At 42.7% G+C, this 12,914-nt stretch overlaps 1 protein-coding gene across 6 annotated transcripts in view; it reads left to right on the top strand.

Annotated features, from left to right (window-relative positions):
* Positions 1-3,981: 3,981 nt before the first annotated feature.
* The window catches only part of DHDDS (dehydrodolichyl diphosphate synthase subunit), a 29,405-nt gene continuing 20,472 nt past the window's right edge, over positions 3,982-12,914 (top strand). For 4 of the 6 annotated variants that reach the window (XM_045545876.1, XM_045545875.1, XM_045545873.1 and 1 more), the window contains exons 1-5: positions 3,982-4,076; positions 4,563-4,677; positions 6,555-6,671; positions 8,726-8,868; positions 12,283-12,399. In XM_045545876.1, coding sequence (XP_045401832.1) covers positions 4,615-4,677; positions 6,555-6,671; positions 8,726-8,868; positions 12,283-12,399 — 440 coding nt within the window. In that variant the 5' untranslated portion in view covers positions 3,982-4,076; positions 4,563-4,614. Of the gene's footprint in view, positions 4,077-4,562; positions 4,678-5,783; positions 5,909-6,554; positions 6,672-8,725; positions 8,869-12,282; positions 12,400-12,914 lie in introns of those variants that run through there. The other 2 variants (XM_045545872.1, XM_045545874.1) reach the window with 2 other exon arrangements.

Here is a 12,914-nt window from a genome sequence, read left to right as displayed (position 1 = left end):
CAAGCAATGGGTAGTGATGACAGGCAAAAAGGGTGGTTGGGGGAACAGCTGCAGACCTGCTGCTCCTAAGCTCACTCCCACCCCATTCTGGGCCAATGTGATTTTATTTATTTGCTCCCTTGGATAACTGCACCTTGGGTCCCACTTTCTCCAGGATGCCAACTGCACTAGCTGTGTGCGAATGACGTATCTTGTGCATTTTAACTTTTTTTTCTTAATATAAATATTCTGGTTTTGTATTTTTGTATAGTTTAATCTAAGGCCCTCATTCCTGCACTGTGTTCTCAGGTACATGAGCAATCTCAGGGATAAGTTTGGCAGCATCTCCAGGTCTGCACAGCAGGAATGTTTTTTGTTGTTTTTATCACCATAGAGAGCAACTAATTGGAGTGCATAGCCTATTGAACTACCTCATTTTTGCCAATTAGAGCTGTCTTTTCTGCCATAGTGTCTACTTGAAACCCCTTCCACCTTGAATATGTTTCATGGGAGACTAGGTTCTAACTGGGTTGTCCCATGACTTGATCGCCTTCTACTGAAAGATTAGAAATTAGTCTAAACAGGAAAAGGTGCTGCAGAGAGGTTAGGAGAGGCTGGGTCAGGTGAAAGGCCCAGAGAGGAAGCCACGGTTAGGGAAGGGTTGTCTAATCCTAGGGCACAGGACATGCTTTACATACCCAATCCATCCTTCACTGGCTTAGGCTAGGCCTATTCATGCACAACAGGGTGTATGTGTGTTTTTGTAAAAACTGTGAGTTAGTAAGGATAAGTTTTAAGACCAATATCCCTGTACTCATCCTATGCTGTTGAGGGATGGATATATGAATTGAGGACAAAAATCCTTAACCTTTCAAATTTCTTAGGTTCCAGGGAGATCCATAAAGGAGGACCTTTTGTGGTGCCCGGAGCCAGTGTCCTGCCCTGCTGCAGTAGTCATTAATAGTGTCATGGTAGCTGACGGAGCAAAAGGGGGTTTCGTTTACATGCTGTGAGATCACTGCAAACCTACCTCACTGTTGAAACGGGACAAATGCAATAGAATGCATTGGGTGGTGTGTGTCTGATCCTGGGTTCTTGTCTCCCCTAAATGCTGCCCCCCTCTAGTTATTGTATTTGTCTGGGCTTTGTAGGACTTTACTGAGTTGGTGATTGCTAGGTGGCCTAGTTTGTGTAAATATATAATGTGTTGGCTTTCATGTTATTTTGGGGTTTTATTGTTTACAAACTTTTTTGTGTTGAGAGAAAAATAGCCAAAGCATCTTTGACAGAAGGTTCTGCACCAGGCAAAAGGATCTGAAACATTAGCTTGGGGAGGCCCTCTTCTTGAAGTGGGGATCTTGAACACCAACCTTTTTCTTTTGTGTTCCCCTTCCCGTTTCTTATTTTCCACCAGATCTTCTGTCCTAAAAACTTGTCTCCTACCCTACCCTCTTTCCCATCCCCCCCAAAAGAAAACCTACACACCCACACACATAATGCATTTAATTCTTGGGATAGCTTCACAATTCTTCAATGATTTATGCAAAAATCCTTAAGAAGCTAGGAACCCTCCATCCCTTGTTCCCAACCTCTTAAGTCAAAACCATTTCTTGATGGTGATTCATGCCAAACACTTGAAACACTGCTGTATTTTAGATGGATCAAACCTACTTAATCTGTAATCTGAAAGTAGAGAGATGCAATTGGGAGCCTTCCATGTAGAAAGTGGGGGCAGGAGACCAAGAAAAGGATTATGAATGTATATCCAAGTCACTCAGGAACTTTTATTATACAGGTGCAAGAAACTTATGTCAAAGTGGCCACAAGATTGTTTAATAGGAGACGGACGAATGTAACTCCATGTTTACTGCTAGAAACCAAAGCTTTGTGTGAAATCTTGAATTTATGGGGAGGGAGGGAGGGTAGGAAAGTCTATGCTTGTCTGTTCTTTTCCTGATCCCTTCCCCTCATTCCTGAACTGCAGGAGACTGAGCCCCCTTGGGCTTTGGTGACCCCATCCTGGGGTATGTTTATTTGATGGTTGATTTTGCTGTACTGGGTGCTTCCTTTCCCATTTTCTAATCATTTTGTAGCACACATGCTGACTCTTTTCCCTTCCTTTCTACTTTCCCTGGGAAAATACAATGAATAAATAAAGACTTATTGGTACTGAAACTGCCTTCTCTCTGTCATGCTTTTTCTCCTCCCATAGTTTCCACCTTCCTGGATCAGGACTCAGAAGTCACAGAAGAACCATTAAGTTTTCCTGTTTTGCCACTTTGTTAGGAGTGAATCTCTGAAATTTCAGTCCTCTTAGTACCTCATTACAGTGGATTTTTGTTTCTAGTTAAGGCCTCTTGTCCTTTCCTTGGAAGCTGCCACATTCAAGAGAGGATTAGGGGTTTGGCATGCATAAGAATGGAGTTGCCTGTGCCACTGGCTGGGATGAAAGGATGGGGCCATGGCTTGGGGCATGAGACCCTAATAATACTTTGTCCCCTACTCCTCAAAGCCCTTTACAAATCTTAATTAATTAACCCCTTGCAGCACCCCAAGGAGATAAATTTGTATGTGGAACTGGGGAAATTGAGGCCAGAAAAGATTCACTGACTAGCTATAAATGCAACGGTTTCTTTGAGCCAAAGTTTGTCAGCCTTCTAATGAACATTGAATTTTTAAAATATCTATTTCCCCCTAAGGGAAAGAAGATTTTAAAAGGAAAAAAAAACTTGATTGGAGACAAACCAAGTATTAACAAAAAATGCAAGGAAACAGGGAAACTTTTAAATCCTAAAGCCTGGCAACGTTATCAAAGCAAGTGTAAGAAGTTTCATTCCAGGGACTTTGGCCCCTTAACTAACAACTGTACCAACATTCAAGGCTTCAGTAAATAGTCTTCCTGAAAAATTGAAATAACATATGCTGAAATTTACTCTCCAGGTTGCAAAGCAGGAAGGATGGAAAAGCTAAGACAATATATTCATATCTACTCATTTCGAGGTCTTTCTCTGATGATGTCACTCTGTTAAACTTTTCATCAGAAAGAGTGGAAGACACATCATGAATTAGGGATCACTAGTGCAACATCTCTTGCCTCATTTTTTTTATGAGACTGGGTTTATGCAAAGTCAGATACTATAAGAAGCTTCTTTGAAAATTGTGAAATTCTATTTTACTCAAAAGATTCAGATCCAAGTTGTTTTATACTTGAAAGAAATACTGGCTGGATTAAAATCTGAAAGTTTTTTTTTTTCCAGCTTTCAATTTTGAGAAAATTAAACTATTAATTTCTTTTGTAAGTTAGTGCCTAAAATCCCACCAATACTAAGGTTTGGTACAGAGCAAAAGACCTTGGTTTTTCTACCAGGGCTAATTGACGGCCTTTTTGATATTTTAGAAGTCATTCTGATGGCAGAGCTCTTTCAGGCCTTACCTCTTTCTTTGCGTTCGTTTGGGTAGGTATTGAAAATCCGTAAATCCGAAAACACGGTACCTTAAATCTCTTAAGTCGGTACAAAATGGATTGATATTCAGTCCATCTATAGGATTGGCAAGGGCTAGGAATTTCTCCCCAAACAATAAAATCCACTAAATAAAACACGAATCAGTAAAAATATAATTTTTAAGATTATATTGTACCAGGGCTCTAATAAAGTCCACCCTGCAAACACTGCCTTACAGCAGTCCTAAACGACCATCAGCGGCCGAGAAGCCCCTCAATTTCTTAAGTGGTGCTCCCTTAATTCTTGCCTTCTTTCTGTAAGTCTACTGACCTCCGGTTCCCATGCTGGGCTCTGCCCCACCTTCCCCAGCAGGGTCCCCAGCACGTGGCCTAGAGCCCGGCGGCCTGCCCCGCTCGGTCACGTGAGCATGGCGCCCGGTTCTTCCCTTGCCGCGGGGGAGCGCGCGAACTGCGGCCCCAGGACGCCTGCGGGCCCGCGGGCCAAGGGCTGGGCCCCGCCCACCAGGTGCCGGGAGAGGGCGTGCCCAGCGCCGAAAGATGACGTGTTCTTCTAGCGCCACGTCGTGAGGAAGTGTTGGCCCGCTGGAGCAGTTGGGACACAGACAGCCGAATCAGGTGCTGGTGGACTGAAGGGGTGAGCGAGAGGAGAGAGGGGTGACCGGGGGGGAGGCGGCTGCGGCAAAGGTCAGGAGAGAGCTGAGGAATAGATAGTTAGGAGATCTCTGAGGGATGCGGTAGCAGGCAGGGCTGCGATAACTGAAGGGCTTAGTAACTGAGAGCGCAGAGTGGGGAACGGCTTGGGGGAAGATGCGGAAAATGATCAAGATGCGGGCACCATGATGTGGCAGGAAGCCGACTTAGAGGTCCAGAAGTCAGTGCAGATACTGAGGAAAAAGGAATGAGAGCAGGCCCATGAAGCTAGGAGAACCAAGAAAAGGCTTCTGCCCCTAAAGGTCATATAGGCTTTTACAGCTCTAGGTGGTGAAGTATTAGAGGCTTAGTCCAAGGTCTTTGGATTTTAATGCTGGCCGCTCTCCACAGTCCAGTCGAATCCATAGAAGTCATCTGTAGCTGTTTGCAAGCCCTGGTGACTTCTTGTTCTCTTTCTTGTTTATCCAAGGTTACCTGGCTCCTGTCTTGTTCCCTGGTGATCTTCTGATTGAGCAAGAACTATGTCATGGATCAAGGAAGGCGAGCTGTCACTTTGGGAGCGTTTCTGTGCCAACATTATAAAGGTGAGCAGTGACCAGAGCACTACTTGGCTTTCTGGTCAGTTGGGTAATTTTGTGTCAAAACCTGTTATTAAATTTAAGCAAGTCATGATGTTTAGTGGAATTTCACAAGGAAATCAAAGCGTCTTAGCATTGTAAGGTAACTTCCAGGTCTACATTTCTGGTAGATTATCGTCCTAACTCTAACATTTTCAGAAAGCCCAGGCCTACCAATATCATTAGGCAGCATAGATTGTTAAACTTTCCTTATAGAGAATTAAAATTTGTTTCCCTGGAACTTTGAGCCATTGTTCCTAGTACTGTTCTCCGGATTTAGATAGAATAATTAATCTTTCTGTGATCTGGCAGGAGAGCAAAAGGTAAGAATTTGGCTTCTGGATGCAGACAAACATGGGTGAAGGTCCTAACCTATTATTTATTAACCATGTGATTTTAACAACTGTAGACTTGTTATGAGAATTAAATAAAACATACATATAAAGCTCTTAGCACAACGTCCGTCTAGTAGTTCTTAATTACTACTGTTATTGGGGTTGTCTTTCAGCCATTGGAATACTGTGATCACCCCATTTCCTACACCCCTCTTGCTTCTTCAAATCTCCCCTCAGCTTTTTCTCTAGGAATCACAACAATGTTAGTAATATATCCTCTGTCCAAGACAGGTTTGAGGGTAGGGCCAGTCAGCTTGGTTTTGGTCTTGAGCCGCAGGCTGAAGCATACTTACTTGTGAGTCAGTAAGCCTTATACCCCACATGCACTCACACACAAATGCCGAGTGATCTCAAATAGGCCAGGAAATGGAAATTGTCTCCTCAGGGAACCACTGCACTGGCTTGTTAGGAAGAACAAGCCACAGGACTTGACTTGATTTTTTCAGAAAGACTACATTTGTGGGACAAAAGTAGAAAATGCTGGAGAGGTGCTGGGGAAGCAGACAGTGAAGAGCCCCTCCAGGTGAGGGAGAATAGGCAAAGGATTCGTTTTTGCTGTGGGAGACAACCCAGAGCTGCTGTAAGCCACATAAGTTTTGTTTGGCTCAAAAAATATCTTTGGTCTTTGCTTTGAAATGGTTCCTGACATTTACATTTTTTTTGTTTGTTTTTTTTAAGCTATCAGTCTTACTGAAAAACATTTACATTTTTATAAAAATGCTGATATTTGGTTTTCTTGGGAAATTAGAAGATCCAAACAGCACTGAGCCCCAATTCCTGTGTACCAGCAATTTTGGTTAGAGGTGAGGAGTGGGTACCTTTTTTATGTGGAATATGCCTTCTCTATTTAACTATAACCATAAATATTTTTCCTTTGCCTTCCAGTTGGAGACTGAGGAAACCAAGGTGGTAGTTAAGAGCATATAGTTAAAAGATGAACTCTGGAAGCAGACAGATCTCAGTTTGAATCCCTGTTTTGCCTCTTCTTAGTTGTGTGACGTGTGCAAATCACTTGACCTCTCTGAGCCTCTGTTTTTTCACCTGTAAAATGAAGATAATACAGCTGGGTGTGATGGTTCACACCTATAATCCCAGTTCTTTGAGAGGGCAAGGCAGGAGGATCATTTGAGGCTGCGAGTTTGAGACCAGCCTGGGCAACATAGAAATGTCTTTATAAAAAATTTAAAAATTAGCTGGGCATGGTAGCATGTAACTATAGTCCCAGCTACTTGGTAGGTTGAGGTGGGAGGATTTCTCTTGAGCCCAGGAATTCAAGGTTACAGTGAGCTATGAGCATGCCACCGCACTCGAGCTAAAAGCATGAAATATCCAATTCCCTTCCTTAGGGCCTTTCTTACGTAGCCCAAACCCGTCAGCTTAGGGTGTAGTGTCCCCTTTTATCCCTGAAGAATATGAGACCTGTTCATCATTTGTCTTCTTATTCCACAGGCAGGCCCGATGCCCAAACACATTGCATTCATAATGGATGGGAACCGTCGCTATGCCAAGAAGTGCCAGGTGGAGCGGCAGGAGGGCCACTCACAGGGCTTCAACAAGCTGGCTGAGGTGGGTGTGGATAGCAGAGCCCAAAGTGAACAGTCTTTGGAGAAGTCGATTATGGCTAGAAAACCAGGCCCTGAGTTTGTTGTGGTTTGAGAGTGTTTTTTATAGTTGTTTCTTTGTTTTGTTGCTTGCTTGAAAGCTATCGATCTCATAATGACATTAAAAAAGTAATCACCCAATGAATTAGCACAAAATACTACAAATGAGAACAAAATTGCTTCTCTTATCACCTTAATAAATCAAGTTTATATAATCCTATGCCTCATCTAGTCCTTTTCCTAAGGTGGCAATGGATTTGTTTGCTTATATGTCTGTTAAGGGATTAGAGAGGTAAGTCTTCAGCTTTGTTTCTTTGGTTCTGTTCAAATGCCTTCTATAACCTCCAGCTCCCCATCTCAACATTGCTATTCTCAGCTTGAGCTTGTTCTCTACCTTTATTAGTACTGGGTTAGAGCAGTCCCAAAGGACCACGTTTGAGTTTCACTTATTTTTATTTTATTTTATTGTTTTTTTTTTTTTGAGACAGAGTCTTGCTCTGTCACCCAGGCTAGAGTGCTATGGCATCAGCCTAGCTCATAGCAACCTTGAACTCCTGGGCTCAAGCAATGCTTTTGCCTCAGCCTCCTGAGTAGCTGGGACTACAGATGTGTACCACCACGCCCGGCTAATTTTTTCAATTTTTTTGTGGAGACGGGGTCTCACTCTTGCTCAGGCTGGTCTCTAACTCCTGAACTCAAGCGATCCTTCCACCTTGGCCTCCCAGAGTGCTAGGATTACAGGCATGAGCCACTGCACCCGGCCTTTGCTTCTTTTTAAACTGAGGTATAATTTCATACAGTGAAATGCACAGATTTTGAGTTTTGACAATTGCATTTGTTTATCTAACCTGTACCCCTCTCAAGATACAGAACATTTCCACCTCTTAAAATGTTCCCTGGTGTCCCTTTCTAGTTGGCCCCTGTTCTACCTCGTCCTTCCCTCTCTAGGCAGCCACTGTTCTGATTTCTGTAGGAATAGATTTGTTTTTCCTGTCCTAGAACTTCATATAATGGAATCATACAGCTGAGTTGTGTGCTTTTAACATTTCTTCAACTCTCTGAGCCTGTTTTTCATTATAAAGTAGGCATGAAATAGTGCCATTTTTAAGTGGTTGAAGAATCAAATGAAATAATGTATGTGAAAACCCTTTGCAGACTATTAAATGCTAACAGCTGTCCAATTGCTTTTATTCTTTTACTGCATCAGCCTCTCAATTTACCAGAATAATGACGTTATGCTGTAATACCTTGTGTTTTTATATTGTTTCTTAGCCACCTTGTGAGGGATGGATTGTGATCCTGGTTTTTTTTTTGGTTTTTGTTTTTTTATGACAGAGTTTCACTCTGTTGCCCAGGTTAGAGTGCCGTGGCATCAGCCTGGCTCACAGCAACCTCAAACTCCTGGGCTCAAGCAATCCTCCTGCCTCAGCCTCCCGAGTGGCTGGGACTACAGGCATGTACCACCATGCCCGGCTAATTTTTTCTATATACGTTTTTAGTTATCCATATAATTTCTTTCTATTTTTAGTAGAGACGCGGTCTCACTCTTGCTCAGGCTGGTCTTGAACTCCTGAGCTCAAACGATCCACCTTCCTCAGCCTCCCAGAGTGCTAGGGTTACAGACGTGAGCCACTGCGCCCGGCCTGTGATCCTGTTTTACAGATAAGGAAACTTAGACCCAGAGAGATTAAAAGGTTTCCCTGCCATCACATAGTAGGTAGTGCATGATAGACTCAGGGACTAGAACCTAGGTCTTTATACTTTCAGTGAACAGCTCTTTCCAGTAAATCACAGTGGCATCAGCATTCACTAAGATCACATTTTTCATTTTTTTTAATGGTGACTTTCTGGTTATTTGGTTCATTATTCTGACATAAACACTGATGTTATCCTAGCTTTACCCAGGTTTGGGGAGAAAATTCTGCCTCCCATCTCCAACTCTGAGTCAGGGCCAAAACATCTCTTATTTCCCTTCCTGCTCTTCCTTGTATCCTAGCTCCTTGCCTTCTTCCCTTTCAGACTCTGCGCTGGTGTTTGAACCTGGGCATCCTAGAGGTGACAGTCTACGCATTCAGCATTGAGAACTTCAAACGCTCCAAGAGTGAGGTAGACGGGCTAATGGACCTGGCCCGGCAGAAGTTCACCCGCTTGATGGAAGAACAGTAAGATGCTATCAGGGGGAGAGCTTGTTCTTCCACCACCCCCAGCCTCACCCTAACCCTTCCAACTCTGTTATCTGAAGCTTATTTAAGGGACTTCAAATCCTTTTAATGTTAATTAGATGTCTTTAGTGACAAATATCAGAAATGTAAGCTAGTTTGCCTTCCTCCCATCCTTCCCTTCCTCTATTCCCTCCCTTCCTCCCTTACTTCCCTTCCTCCCTTACTTCCCTTCCTCCCTTTCCTCGCTTCCTTTTCTTTCTTTCTTTCTTTCTTTCTTTCTTTCTTTCTTTCTTTCTTTCTTTCTTTCTTTCTTTCTTTCTTTCTTTCTTTCTTTCTTTTCTTTCGTTTCTTTCTTTCTGGCATTTATCTGAGGATATTGAAGTATTTCACAGAATTCAAGGTCAAGTACAGCCAGCCTCAAGCAAAACTGAAACCAGAAATTAAAATCCATTAGGTAGAACCCCTTCATATATTTACTTCCTTCTCTCTCTGCAGACCAGCTTTCTCTGCTTCAGAAGAGTAGCCCAGAATGAACTAAATCCCTTAATTGGCCCACCTTTTATCAAATTTCTACCCAAGAACCAATAAACTGTGGCCAAGGGAATGGAGTGAAAGAAACATTGTGGAATTCATTTTCTCTGCATAGTGATCACTAGAAGTTACTATTCTCCCACTGCAGAGTCTCTTGGGAGGGATGGGATGGTGCATAAGAGGCTTTTATGAGGAAGTGTCAGTACTGTTCTTAGCTGTAGCTTTAGTACCATTTTTAGCTGTCATTAAGTTTAGGCTTAACTTAGGGAACAAAGCCAGAAAGGGGCAAAGAGGAAGTTCTATGGAGATTGTTTGCTTCAAAGTGTGGAGCCCTCATCAGAATTGCCCCAAAGTCACCATTATAACTGATATGTGCCCAGCACCTACCTACACCAGTACTGGGAAGATGAGAAAACAGCAAGCCTAGAGCTCCAGTGAAGATGGGCCTAGAACAACAGGTGGTGGGGAGGGTAACCAGGCTTCTTTCTGTCTATACTAGGATGGTGAAACTTTGGGCCACAGACATTGCTCTCTAGTCCCTAGCAGAGCCCATGCAGCTCAGAGTTTACACCAAAGGACCTGGGGATGGGGGACACATCCCATGTGTCCAAATTCTTCTGTACTGCACATTAATATTAACCTTTCTTAAGTGCTTACTATGTACTAGCCTGCAATATATTTCTAATTTAATAGTCACATTATCCTATGAGAAAGATATTAATTTTTTTATTTTTTTTTTTATTTTTTGAGAGGGACAGGAGAAAGATATTATTAACCCAAGTAAAAACCAGAAAAGTTAAGGTATATATCCTGGGTCACACAGCTATCAGACAGGCAGAGCCAAAGTATACACCTAGGTCCTTCTGACTCCAGAGCTGAGCTATTGTGTACTACACTATGAGAGACAGACCGCATTCTTAAAATTCCTGCAAGATCAAAGTGCTTGGCAGTTATTTTGCTAGTGAAATTGTTTTAATCAGTAGTAGTAGAGAAAATGGTCTCATTTAAATATTTATCATGAAGTTCTGGCCAGTGCAAGAAAAAATTCATGCTGGCACAGTGGCTCATGCCTATATTCCCAGTGCTTTGGGAGGCTGAGGTAGGAAGATTACTTGAGGCCAGGAGTTTGAAACCAGCCTGGGCAACATAGCGAGACCCTGTCTCTACAAACAATTTTAAAATTAGCTGGGCATGGTGATGCACACCTGTAGATGAACGTTTCAGCCCAAGAGTTCAAAGTTACAGCAAGCTATGATCATGCCACTGTACTCCAGCCTAGGCAACGGAAAGAGACCCTGTGTCTAATAAAAAAAAGAAGAAAAGAAACCACAGAGGAGCTTTTCCAATAATGTGCTACAGAACCCAGAGTTCTAAGGGAGTAGATGTGAAAAAAACCTATCAGAAGTGGGGTATAGGGTACTGGTCTGCATTTATCCATTTTATATGTTGGACTTCCATATAGGATTTGATTTGAAAAAAGAGTTCTTTGGCTAGAAGAAAGTTGTAAAATCACTGGCTTAGCTCAGGTTCATCAGTTGGAAACTGAGCCCTAGAGAAGAGAAGGGCTTGCCCATGGTCACACAGCAAGCTAGTGGCAGAGCCAGGTTGGGAACTCAGATCTGGCTTCTCCCCAGGGCTTTTGTGGTTCCTTCTCCTATATAGACCTCCCCAAAATCTTGCACCTGCTGTCTGAGAATAAGCACTCTCATGTACCTGTTCTCACTTAACACAAGCCTGTGCAGATGGTGTTGTAGGGGCAGTGGTAACCCTTGGTTTGCAGGTATTGGGTGGGCGGTAGACCTTGAGGCTCTGAGAGAGGCCAAGTGTTCATGCAAGATCATCTATTAAATGGGGGCACTAGGACTTGAATCTAGGTATTCTTGTTCAGAGTTTTGCCTTGATTTGACTATATGTTTGTCTCCAGTAGGTTCTTAAAAATAGTTGATTAGATCTTGCTTCACAAACCTTGAAGAAATATGGTTGAAGGTTATGTTGGGTGGATAGGCTATGGATATGGCTTTCAGCTCTGGGCCAGGGTCCTCTAGTACACTTATTTAAGCTGCCATTTTCCAAACATGAAGTGTTTAGTTTCTCCATAGCATTCCCAGGTGACAGAAGCTGATAGGGTAACAAAATTCATTCTTACCATCTGCAGGGTTTGGGAGTTACTGTATGGAACCAATATAATGTCACAATTAAGAGGATATGCTCTGGAGGCAGACTACCTAGGTTCAAATCCTGGCTCTCTATTCACCAGCTGTCTGAACAAATTATCTAACCTCTTTTTGCCTCAGTTTCCTTATCTGTAAAAGGGGAATACTAATCCTTGGTGTGAGGGTGGAATGTGTTGTTGCATGTAAAGCACTTAGACCAATGTCTGGCACTTAGTAAACATATAATTAATGTTAGCTGTCACTATTATTATCCTATTTCACCAGAACATAACAAAAGTAACCAATAATAAATCTCTTGCCCTTGAGGAGTTCACTCACTTCTCAAAATAGGACAAATATATCATAGAATACATAAAATGCAACTTGCTGAGAAGTACATGAGGCAGTGTAATGTGGTGAAAGAGTTTGGATTCTCAAATCAGACAGACCTGGGTTTCAGTCCTGACACAGCACTTGACGACTATGTGACAGTCTCTGACTGTCCTAGCTGAGCTGCAACACTGTCCCTATCGGACTATCCTAACTCTCAACACTGTAGTAAACTCCTTTCAGAGTTGTTGAGGGGATACAGAGAAATAATACACGTAGAACAATGCTTGAGACACAGGAAGGCACCCCAAAACTGGTAGCTGGTTATTATTTAAGCACCTTCCTCTCTCTAGCTCTGCAGGTGCTCTTTGCCAACCCTGCCTCCTTTTCCCCCCATCAGGGAGAAACTGCAGAAGCATGGGGTGTGTATCCGGGTCCTGGGCGATCTGCATTTATTGCCCTTGGATCTCCAGGAGTTGATTGCACAAGCTATACAGGCCACTAAGAACTACAACAAGTAAGTTCTCAGATTTCCCCTTGGGACCTGTAGCAATCTTTGACTCCCCGCTGGTATTAGGGAGGTATCGAGCATTCCTTAGTATGCATTTGGTACAAGGGACAATGAGGGAATAGTTTGAGATGCTTAGAGATTTTCTCCTTCCATCTGTGGGGCAGACCAGAGATGATTCTGCAATACCATATTATATGTGTGTATATTGACACATACACACAGTTTCTCATGCTGAAAAGTGCCTACTCCCCCAATTATATATACTATATATAAATATATGTTAATATATTTTTATATATATATGTGTGTGTGTATATATATATATATATATATAATTTTTAACTTGGCAGGGAATGGGATGGGAGTGCAGCAGTCTTCATCCCTGTCTTTCTGAAGCTAGATCCTTCAAGAAATTCTTTTTCAGCCAGGTGTGGTGGTTCACGCCTGTAATCCTAGAACTCTGTGAGGCTGAGGTGGGAGGATCACTTGAGCTCAGGAGTTCGAGACTAGCCTGAGGAAGA

Source organism: Lemur catta, chromosome 3 (genome assembly GCF_020740605.2).
Source record: "Lemur catta isolate mLemCat1 chromosome 3, mLemCat1.pri, whole genome shotgun sequence".
Lineage (NCBI taxonomy): Eukaryota > Metazoa > Chordata > Mammalia > Primates > Lemuridae > Lemur > Lemur catta.
Note: the sequence above shows the minus strand (reverse complement) of the source record. Positions and strands in the feature narration are given on the sequence as shown.